Consider the following 12,346-nt stretch of genomic DNA (forward strand, 5'->3'; position numbering starts at 1 on the left):
CTTCACTAATGTCAGAAATAATAATTCACTTTAATATTCAAAGCACTAGTTTACCGTTTATTAAGTAATACTGTAAGTAATAATTATAAAACAGAAAAATTGTGACAGGATTAGCTAGAGAATTACAAGTTAGAATTATATAGCTTTGGCTACATGGCAGATATGCCACAAGTATTAATAATTTATATCTTTCAGACAAAAAGGAAATACCGAGTGCGACCACAACGTCAACAACAGCGAGCACAATCAGCAACGATATCATTCCAAAGAAGATTACGGAAGTGGTGCAGAACAAATTACCGTGGCAGCCTATGTTTACTTCAACTTCCCAAAGCTCTCAAGTAAAAACAGAAACCACAACTGAGACTAAAACCGATTTAAGACTACCCGCTGAAAGTAATATTTCTGTTCAAAGTAGTGAAAAGCCAGCTACAGACGGACGGACGGACGGGTCAAATTCTATTGAAAATGAAACAGAAGAGTCTTGGGTTTCCGTAACAGATGAATCAGAGGCATCTACGGATAAAAAGACAATTCCACCAGTTGATGCAACGAAGTCAACTGGTTTTGAATCAATTACGAAACTACCAGCAGATGTCACTACGCCGCAAGATGAATCTGTCGCTAGTACGGAACTCAACCAGACAGTGACTGAGGAAAGACCTAAGACTACTACTGATTATGAAATTACTACAATTAGATTTTCTTACGTACCAACAGAGGCTGTTGAAATTGAGTCGCCTCCCATTCGCAGCACTACGCCTAGTATGTGGCATCCTGTATTCCCGACTAGGACAAGAATAACTACTATAAAGGATAGCCCTGTCACTACATACAGACCTAAATACTTAACAACGGAAACTGGAGATGAATCTACGACTACTATAATTGAAACTACATCACCTATAGAAGTTTCTTCTCAAATATTGGAAAGTACTACGAAACAAGTGGTCGAAACTACAACTCCAACGGAATCTCCTATGACGACGACTGAAATTCCAACTGAAACTCCTACCACTACAGAAGTTAGTACTCAAGCTACAACACAAGAGGTGACTACCGAGTCGTCTACAATGGGATCAACATCACAATCCACCACAGCAAGTCCAACTGAAGAGACAACGCTTGTAGACACCACTCCAGCTCCATCAAGTACAACCAGTGAGATTGAAGACACTACAACTATTGTGGTAGAAATCGTAACTGAAATAAACACTGAAAGGGAACGGAGAATTTCAACGACCACAGAAACATCAGAGAGCACTGAAACATCAAGTGAATTACAAGAGACTGACTGTACTGAAGAGAGTAGTGGTAGCAATGAAGTTATTACTCAGGAAACTGACAAAACTACAGTTGAAGCTACGACTGAAGCTGTGACTTCAATCCCTACAACTATTGTTCCTGTGACGGTAATCACACAGAACGTGACTACACAGCTTACTACCACGAAGCCTACTATCACGATGCCTGATACCACGATGCGCGCTTCTACGATGCGTGCTACCACGATGCCTGTTACCACTACGCGTGCTACTACGACGCGTGCTACCACGACGCGTGCTACCACAATGCGTGAAGAAACGACCACTCAGCAAAATGCGAAGATTCACGATACAACGGTGGTTACGAGTACAACTGTAACAGATGATGCGATGAGAACCGGCAATGGAATCGATGAAGGAACAAGTTACCCAGGAGATATGACTACTGAGGCGTCGTCCAGGAGTGCGTTTGGTGATGAAGAGGATAGTGGGTCAGGAGCTGCTGTGGCCATTGCTGTCAGTACTATTGGAGTCATCGCGCTGATACTACTCATTGGATTACTGGTAAGTTTATTTATCAATTTATTTTTGCCTAAAGACGAACAAAATAGAATATCTAAATAGCTCAAACAAAAACTCAAAGCGATAATTTTTAAACAACTTACAAATCCACTATTGCGGCAGACTTACAGAACAATATTTGGTAGCATTACATACTACTATAATCATTAAAAATACATAAAAAATATTAATAAGAGAATAAAATAAGTACAGGACACATCAGAAAAATAAATTACAAACAAAAAAATCAACACAAAATAAAAAAAAAAAAACGCAGAAACAAATCTCTTCATTTTTTCATCATCTTCTTTTATCTTCTTTTACTTCTCTTCTACTGTTGACTATTCGTACAACATATCCAAAGTAATGAGCATAATATCTATTGATTTACCTCACGATAAATTACGTTCACTACTTTGGAGAACGTTGTAGATTTTACTTCGAGTAGCTTGGCTGCTTCTTGCCTGAAATGATACAGAATAATCGTTAGTACATTTATTTTAATTACATTTTATAAGTACTAGTCGATAGTTAGGGACTGTATTGAAGGTTGGGTAGTGGCAAGTGCAATTATTAAGCCAATGGGTCTCGGTTTCGAATCCCGACCCGGGGAAGGTTTTAGGTGTTTTCAAAAAGCTCTGTAGAAGTCCAGATTTGCATTGTATGGCTGGCTCATCTATTACATTAAAATAACTGATGAAAACGCCAAAGCAAGGAATATGTCAGAGCTAGGAATTTGTGAAGGATTCGGCCCCTCACTCGGTATTTATGCTTGTGACTCTTTAACCGGTACGAAAACGAATATTCAATAAAAATATTAAGTTTAGGTTTTTATTTAAAATTTTCTTATTAATAGAATATATTTATGTGGTTTTCCTATAGACAATACAATGCACTTCTAGGGTATTCCTAATTATAAAGGGGAAATACATTTAATGTAATTACCTCAAGTATGTATGATTGTATGTAGGTAGCGCTCTCTCGATAATGTAGCTACGAAGATGCAACTGAAATGCATAAAAGAATATATTAATGTATGAAATAATAAGGAAGCCGTTAGTCGAGTTTTGCAAGAACGACTATCTTGAGGGTTTGACTTAGATTCCACTGGGAAACAGACTAGGTTTTCAAAAAATTCTCAGTAGAAAAAGGAATCTAGAATACTGCCTGTTAGTATGCCATCAGGTTCACTTTCAGTTAAATAAGACTCATGTCATAACGTTATTGATAATATATAACATTTAATTTAATGTTATACAGTGTGTAGATGAAACGCTCCAAACGCAAAAACGGCAAACCGGTAACGGTAAAAAACGATATTATTTAAAAAAATAAGGAATTTAATGTTTATTTTATGTAATAATAGTTGTAATCAACTGCTTGAGGCTGATGTTGCATTGATAAAACGAAAACTAAAACGATTGTAATTATAAAAACAAAAAAAATAGTTGCGTTTTTTGGGAGTGTTCCGTTTGCACCCTGTATGCACCTCTGTATATCCTTCATACTTCTAATTACTTCGGAAAACAAATGGCGTGATGATATGAACGTGTTTACGAAAAATATTTTTATTTAAATAATCCTATGCAGTCTATTAGCCACACGTTGCTCTTGAAGTGTTGAATACATAAATCGTCACAGGCGTTCATAAGTGGGACAATTATAATTTGAAGTGTGTTTATTTATGTCCCACTAGCAGTAAGAACTGTTAATTAACACAAATATTTGTTTTACTTTAAACCAAATTGTACCAGGGCAGCAACAACTCATAAGAGCTTTTAAAACAACAAGTGTACCACCAACGGTTAAATACCTGTAGATAATCCTAATATCTCATCGGAAGTTGGTCTCGTTCGTCGCGTCTGGCGATAAAAATTCCTTGGTTTGCAACACGAAGCGGTCTAATGTGGTCACCCGACACCGAGATACGGTTATCGTTTGTAACGAGAATTGGCATACTTGGACGGCCGTTAGATATGTCGGTCACAAGTTTCGTGAACGCTTCTTTACTTATGGGCTCCTGGTAGTCCTGGTACTTTCGATTTTTTTTCTTTGATGACTACATCAAGTATAAAATGAAAAATTATATGAAGTGTCATGTTTTTTACTTAGATATAAGGAAAAAAATACGTCTACGTAATTGGATAGTATAGAACTGAAATGTAACTTAATAATTTCGTTGCTATGAAGAATATCAATGAACTCTATATTTAACTAACGTCCATGTATGCGTTAATTTTTTTGTGATTTATGTTATACAATGGATTAAGCTTTAAAAAGTAACATAGTATTTTTAACAAAATATAAATTCTCGTAGTACCGTACTTGAATTGACAGAAAAAAAGAATTTGTAAAACTAGTTATTTTTCACAATTGAGTAAAAGATAATGAAAGCTAACCAGAAATTAAAATAGACTTGCTGCAATATTTAAATGTTATATTTTGAAAAAATGGGGGCACGTACCTGAAGTAGTTAATGTAGATCTCGTTACACCTTCAAGCCAGAGTGTAGTATACTTTTTGCTGTTTCCTTCACACATTTACTGCATTGATAAATTAAATATACCTAAATACATTAGGACATACGACATAATGCACACACAAACAGACAGGGAAAAGAAAATATTATTTAAAAAAAAATCTCTAGTAGCAAGTCCATATACCTTTCCGTTTCAGCTCCATAGTATTTATAAAAACGTGGTATAGCACAAAATAACTGGTAGAATGACCTGAACCATAGATTTCGGAAATATTATCAGAGGTCTTGGAAAAAATATAATTTTGTCAAACTTTGTACAGCTGTAAAAACCTGTTGGTTACCTAAAATAATTTTATAAGTTTTTAAATGACAACTGAAACTGGGGATTCGGTCAGGGTCATCTTAGGGGTGGATTTTCAAGAGTTGTAGTATACGCTTAGGGGCGCTTTGAGTAGCAAAGAAAATCCAAAAAAATATTCGATCCCGTCATGATCATGACACCCGATTAAGTTCCTTTAATATTGATTCAATTTCTTTTAACTGTACAGGGAGGCGTGTCAGGCTTCCGTCCATTTTTATAAAATAGTGACTGTAATCTATGTATAAAACTGCTATCTTAATTAGGGGAAAAAGGGATTAGGGGAAATATTTTAAATGCGAAAGTTTGAAGTTTATGTGTGCGGTATTTTGTTACTCAATCACATCAAAACGGCAGACGGTATCGGGATGAAATTTGGAAGAGGGATAGATTGGAGTCTGAAATAATACATAGGATACTTGCATAGGGAACGCAACTGATGCCGCGAACAGAAATTAGTAAATTTATATGTCCTGAAATAGACTGATCATACCGTACAATATAACGAAGTAAAATTAAACTAATAATATTGCAAAAAATCAACAAAGTAATATTTAGATGTTTAACAATATTTAACGATAGACTGCCCTTGAGTAAACTGACGACTAATCACCATTTGAAAGGATAGAGAATCTAATTTGAGAGTATAATTCCAAAAGGGTTATAGGTCGCTTTAAGAAAAATATATTTTTTTTAAGTAAATTCATGTTGATTTGAAAATATTTCTTATTTGTCAATATTATTTTGCAGCTTCAGAAACAAAGTACTTTTACAGAAAACACATAAATTAATTTTACAGAAATGTCAAGAATATGCACTGATCTGCAGAAAGTTGTGAAAAATAAATAATACGTAAAAAACGAAATGAATGATACAACCTATAAGCTAATGAACCTACAACCTAGAATAAATGATACAACCTAAAATAAAAAAAACTGAAATGAAAAAATAAATGCAAAAGAAACTCACCCAAAAATCAGCCAATTAAAAATAGCACTAATAAAATAATTACATAAATTATTGACAGTTACGCAACCGACATCGTTTATTGGAGCATTAAAATTAATTACTTTATTTCTATTTTTAAATTTGAAATTTGAAAAAGGAATAAGGTACTGGCAAACGAGGTCGGTTGCGCACACGTCGGCGGGTGATACGTCACTGCGTACGAGTCGCGACTCGCGCGCAGGGCTTATAGTCACCTATAGGACCGGGATATTGCAAGTTGAACCATGCACGGCTATAAGAAAGTGTACGTTACTTGATTTTGCTTTGGCAGTTCATTCAATATACAGGGTTGACACAAAGGCAAGACAGACTTAAAAAAAGCGTGTTAATATATAAAATCTTACTTCATAAAATTATATTTTGAAAGTACACTAGAAATAAGTATCTACAGTGGGTAAACTTAGTCCTACTAGCAACAAACGTATATTTCGACACCAGCAATTTATACTGTGCTAACTCAAAAAGCGTACTTTACAGTAGAGGCGTTTAAAGGGAAAAACGTGATAACTTTTACATTAATTAAGATACTTTTTTGAAATTTGGTATGCTTAATATTTAATTTATTCATTGTAATATCTCATATTTATATTTCCTTAATTATTTCTATTTTTTGATTTAGCGCAAGTTAGCCGTATATAAACGTAATTCATCAAAAAAAATTACATCTTATACACGTCTGACTTATGTTAGCGTAGTGTAGTACGGGACGTAGTAGTGCATGATCAATCATCTGATGCATATTTCAATATTTTATAAAGAACATGTACTTATAAAGAATAGTCAGCGTACCATTAATAAACTAATTAATACGTTAACACATAAGTATTTACTATGTAAAAGTCGCTAAGTCGTTCATTTTACAAACGAACAAGTATACACACGAACGCACTAAACTACGCTAACTATGAGTTAGTGCAGTGTTGCACGGACTTTGACCAAAGTGATCCACGCGCACACTCCGCTAATAATAGTTGGCGTAATATAAATCGAGTGATTTCATAAAGTACCTTTACTTAGCGTTTTATAAGATTTGTAATTTTCTTATTTTTGCATATTTCTTCTTAATTTTTTTATGACGTATGTAAGCACACATTTTAAGCAACTTGGCATAAAAAAAGTTTTTTCCAAATTTCAAGTTAGCATAGTATAAATTGCTGGTGTCGATTTATTCATTTGCATAAATCACTTCCTTCCTACTTCGTCATGGGTTTGTCGATAAAACCATACGCATTAAGAACATTTGATGAGTGTAAATGAACAATGAGAGTAAATGAACGGATAGAAAGAGAGAAAGAGAATCCAAGACATTTAATATTGAGATATGACTAGAAACAGATGAATATGACTAAATGTTTTCTTTCTAAATAATCAAACAACCGAGAATTACAACTCACTTTAATAAAGAAAAAAATATTTGCTAAAAATTAGCAACTTTTTTAATTCAACGCAGGAACATAACTAGAGAACACTTTCTTACAGCCATGCCAATATAACCTATGTTCATAGTAAGCTGTAGGTGTCGCCAGTATAGCGGCGCGGAGGATGTTTTTACAATGCAAATTATAAACAAAGCCAGCCCGATGATGGACCTTTGGTGCGCGGCTCCATTCGCACATTAATCCGACTTTTATTCATTAGAAAATTTTACTATTGACGAACGTTAAAATTTTGAAAATCATAACAGTTCGGACAACCAGACCAATTGCTGACATACACGTCAGACTAGTCAACGGATGCCTTCTGCTAGGGCAGGTTAGTTCTCCCAGCGCATTGTTGGGCTGACTTGGTATATATAAATAGGTCTAATTCTGGTTCTCTTTAAAGTTTTGGGAACATACTTGATATAAATTCATGAAAAAAACATGGTCGCTTACATTTCAGGTAATGGCTAAAACAATTTAAACAAACCCCTACTTTTTCAACCAGAAAACAGCTAGAAAAAGATTTTTTTTATAATTTCGCACAATACATACTTCACAGTAGAATGTGGTTTATGGAATTCACGTCAAATTCCGTGTCGTATCACAATCACGTGTGTCAATGGACATGAGCAGTCCCAGGGCCTCATAAATTAAGGTCTCAAGTGGACTGGAGCGGGCCCTTGAAATGGCCACGTTTTAACACGTCGCGTACCTTTTGCTATGAGTGGCAATTTCTGATTATTATTTCTTAGAAACCTTATCAGATGCTGTAAGCACTTTTAATTTTAAGCAATGCTCTTCACTTTTTTTAAATCCTTCTACACTAATTTGGCTTTTTGAGTCAATAATCTCCTGTTCCTTTTTTAATGAGGTTGGGGACCATTACTTCACCTGATTAACTTGGAGCCATTGCGATAGGTCCACCAAAATCCTCCGAGAGTGTCATACACTTCATAACTCTTGGTCAGATCCTTATGTCGCTTGTTTGGAAATTTTAAGTAAGCTATAAATACTGTTACAAATAGACAAATAGATTTTTGTGCTTCTGATAAGGATGTTCATTGTCCACAAAATTGATAATGTGAACCTAAATTATCATCGCATAGTTTTAACGTAACTTCTTCATCATATTTCCTGTATTGTATTGCCTTCCCGTACATTGCTCTCGATGCAAGTGCGTGAACTTTTAGGTTCTAAAAAGTATTGTTACTCGTTTTGCCGTGGAATTTGTGCACGCTGTGCCGGCGCCGACGGCGGCGTTGTGATTTTACGTCCTATAGGTAAAAAAGGTATTTATCCTAAGCCTAGCACTATGCAGGCGTACTGCTTGGAACAGATATGGGAGACTCCAAGAATGAATAAAGTTTACAGACTTTTATATCATGATCTGATTGTGAGTAAAATAATCTGGAAAAAGTAAGATATAATGACGTCTGATAGGGAGGAATAATTAACACTACAAGCAACTTTAAATGTAGACTTATCTAACTTTATATTACATTTAAATTGCAACCGTTATTTTTTTCCGGAGCTGCGGAGAATCACAATAGTTACCGGGGCTCCGGTTCGAAGCAGGAGATGGAACAAGGTTTTAGTCAGTAGGAGTCTGATATTCCTTCTAAATTGATGATAATCCCCCTTAAAAAAACCGTTAATATTTGCCACATGGAACATAACTATATGTATGTACACGTGTATATGTATGTACAATGCCTATACATAATGTAATAAGCATACATAGTATAGTTATCAACGTATAGGCTATGAATGAATGTCTGTCTGCTGAATGTGATGACAGTACAGAGAGCCGAGCTTTGAAACAAAACCCGACGTCCTGTCGATAACAAATTGTTTATACGTCAGTGTTAGGATAAAGATTTGTTCTATATTATTTGTGAATGAAACTCTCTTGTGTGGTTGTGCCAATCTAAACTGGATCTAATTTGATGATGATCTAAATTGAGTTCTGTTTCGTAAGTGTTAGAGTTAATTTTGTTAATTGTATGTGTTCTGTTACAATGTTTCTTGGTTAACTTTGTCAAACGTGTGATGTGATTTGATTCATAAGTTACGTAGAGTACGATTAGATATTTTTAGTTTTAATTTGAAGTTTGGGAAATTCTTAGTAGTTATAAAAACGTACATATATGTTTTTGCCTTTTATGTAAGTAACTTAATTTGAAAACGTTCACTGCCGCTGGTATTAACGTTGAACGATGACGTTCATGGAAGATTTGCTTTCAATAGTCAAAGTCTTAAGATTAGTTCTACGTGTGTACAGTTTTTCCAATAGATGTCACTACACGTCTATTAGATACAAGAAATAGTTTAGAAGATTTAACTGATGCAAACGCTAATACAATAAGCTCATCAGTTAGATAGAGCGCGCTGACACGGCATCGATGCTGTAAGCAGAGGGTTTAGAACGAGTTTGTTTTACGTTTAACGAAATCGAAACGAGTGGGCGTTCTGATTGGCTTATTCGTTCGTACCGGCCAATCGGAGGGCCGGACGCCTTCACGTTTCGGTTTCGTTCAACGGTAAGCAAACTCGTATTAGGATTCAAATTATCATTAGATTATAAAAACTGACATAAAAACCAAATTCCTTTTTTATTGTATTTGTAGTTCTTCGTCTTATAATTGTCGTATGTTTATTTAATTCCAGCTGGTGGTACGTCGTCGTGGCCGCCGTGGTATCTACGCCCAGCGCTGCACTCCAGTCTCCCTGGATGCCTACAGCCTGGACAGCGTCAGCGTCGGCCACAGGAAGGGCAACCACCGTCTCCGAGCCAGCAAGAGGAGCTACGGGAACCCTGCTTATGATGACGAGGTAGGAGTCACACAGAATTTCTTTGGAGCTTGTAAAAAGCGTCTTAATGCTATGTTTCAATGCTGCTAATGCTATGTAAATAAAATTTCGTGACTATTAAATCAACAATGCAACTAATAAAAAAACGTAGATCAAAACTCCGATTAAGAAAACTGATAAGACTTCGTACCATATCTCATTATGACGTTTCGACTAACATTTAACCTAAAAGAGTAACGATGGTGTTTCTTGCACGTTCTTCTCCATTCGAAGCTACACTTTGGAACGAGCATCTAGCTTCACCGACACAGAGAATGACGGACAATTCAATTTGCCGTTTTAAAAGTGCCTAATTTAGGATTAATTTAAATTAATGCTTTGATTTTGACCTTTTTCATTTCACTTCCAGGTCACCTCCCACCCAATGCAGTATGCAGCTCTAGCGAGTTTTGCGATGGACATAGAATCCATGACAGCAGAGTTCTCAGAGATTCCCTCAGTGACGGTCAGGCCTGATGAAGTGCCTCCAGGTTGTGAGGACAAAAACCGGTACTCCAATGTCCTTCCACTGCCAGAGACCAGAGTCCCTCTGAAGAGGCTGGGCAATGATCCTGCAACGGAGTACATTAACGCCAATTTTGTTACGGTGAGTTCATACAAGATATATAATACAGAGCTGAGCTTAGAAACAATTTACTTTCGAAGATGAACTTTATTATATGTGTATAAGTTCCTTTATGCATTCCCGCGCTTAGTGTACGTATTGTAGAAATGTTACGATGTACAAATCCAATTTTGTACCCTTAGAATGAGTATACTTTACGCGTACGGCGCTCTGATTGGTTGGTTTATTAAAGCCGCCCAATAAGCGCTCTCGTTTCGATTACTTTAAACGTAAAGCAAACTCGTACTAAGGAACTGACTATTCTTTTGGTAGTTGACATTACTTAGTCATGCTCCTACGCATTTCTTGAAGACAAAGTTCACATATAATAACCGATTGTCCTCAAGACTTTCCAATGATTAGTCATAGATTCACTAAACATGTATAATGCTGGATTCTAAATAATAAGCTCACATTCCTATTAACTAGTCATACTCATACTAGTCACAGTGTTCAAAGTGACACATACATACATTATATCACGGTTCGCATTTATTATCGAAAGGGTAGGCAGAGATATGCGACGGGGCGAGCGAGGTATATGATTAGGACTTAATTAGGGCTCTTTGTAATAGGGAGCGAACAAATTGTTTTACATGCATGGGACACCTTTAAGGACTCTGGATTATTTATATAAAAACTTATTAGTTATTAGAAAACCCTGTTTTCGATAGTCATGTTTCTAAGGCGATTCACGAGGTAACCGGTTTAATCTAATTATTTTTATCTATAATATCAGGGCCCAGGCAACATCCGCAACTACTACATAGCGACTCAGGCGCCGCTCTCCAACACCGTCGTGGACTTCTGGCGCATGATATGGGAACAGAACTCGAGACTCATCGTCATGCTCACTGAGTACATGGAGAATGGAGTTGTAAGTATTTTGTTTTAATGTCTTTATAAAAAACACATTTTCTCTTACATCATATTTCAGTGGTGGGATCTGACATATTTATACAACTTGAATGACTGGTGAACCGATGAAGTACCCTTCTCTCACGTAATACTAACGTGATTACCATTATTCAAATGTTGCTAAGACGCCGTATTCTCTGAGTGGTCCTCGTAGTGACGAGACCTGGGTGTTTCCTCTCGTCGAACTCAATACAGAAATCTTCCGAAACAACCGTGTCCGGTTTTCATAGCCGCGTTAACAGCGAGCCCGACCATAAATCGACTACCACCACAGCTACTCAAATGTCTCAACTTATTTCCAGGAAAAGTGCTACGAGTACCTTCCACCGTCCGAAATATCGGACAACAAGCGTATCTTCGGGAACTTCAAGATTATCCTGAAGAAGCGAGAGCAACGTGAGAAGTATGCGATATCCAGCGTCCAGCTCATCAACCTGGAGACGAGGACCTGGAGGGAGATCACACACCTCTGGTACTTCTGGCCTGCTAAGGGCGTTCCTGATGACTACGACTCTGTCATAGATTTCCTATGTGAAATAAGGACTTACATGAAAATCGCGCAGACTGCTAAGGAGTATGATGAAGAAGGTAAGACGTGAGAATCTTGATAAGTGAAGTATTCCAGGTATCATTCAAAGAATTGATGTTGAATTTGATTAAAATATCTCTTGGTTTTTCTGTCTTTAAAGAAAAAGGTACTCTTAGTACGAATTTGCTTTACGTTAAACGAAAACGCAACGAGAGTGCGTTCGGCTGTTGTTTCGACCTCGATAAATGTAAACTTAGTACGAGTTTGTAACTCGTACCTACTAAGTTTCGGATTAGGTTAGGAATTTAGGATATTGTTAAAGTTTGTACGAT

The 12,346-nt window shown here is 36.3% G+C and overlaps 1 protein-coding gene across 2 annotated transcripts in view; it reads left to right on the forward strand.

Annotated features, from left to right (window-relative positions):
• Positions 1–12,346, forward strand: part of LOC118273896 (uncharacterized) — an 80,285-nt gene that overhangs the window by 65,630 nt on the left and 2,309 nt on the right. For both annotated transcript variants that reach the window (XM_035591082.2, XM_035591083.2), the window contains 5 exons: positions 196–1,829; positions 9,760–9,924; positions 10,313–10,549; positions 11,307–11,444; positions 11,788–12,073. In XM_035591082.2, the coding sequence (XP_035446975.2) occupies positions 196–1,829; positions 9,760–9,924; positions 10,313–10,549; positions 11,307–11,444; positions 11,788–12,073 (2,460 nt within the window). The remainder of the gene's footprint in view (positions 1–195; positions 1,830–9,759; positions 9,925–10,312; positions 10,550–11,306; positions 11,445–11,787; positions 12,074–12,346) is intronic.

This window comes from Spodoptera frugiperda, chromosome 3, assembly GCF_023101765.2.
Source record: "Spodoptera frugiperda isolate SF20-4 chromosome 3, AGI-APGP_CSIRO_Sfru_2.0, whole genome shotgun sequence".
Classification (NCBI taxonomy): domain Eukaryota; kingdom Metazoa; phylum Arthropoda; class Insecta; order Lepidoptera; family Noctuidae; genus Spodoptera; species Spodoptera frugiperda.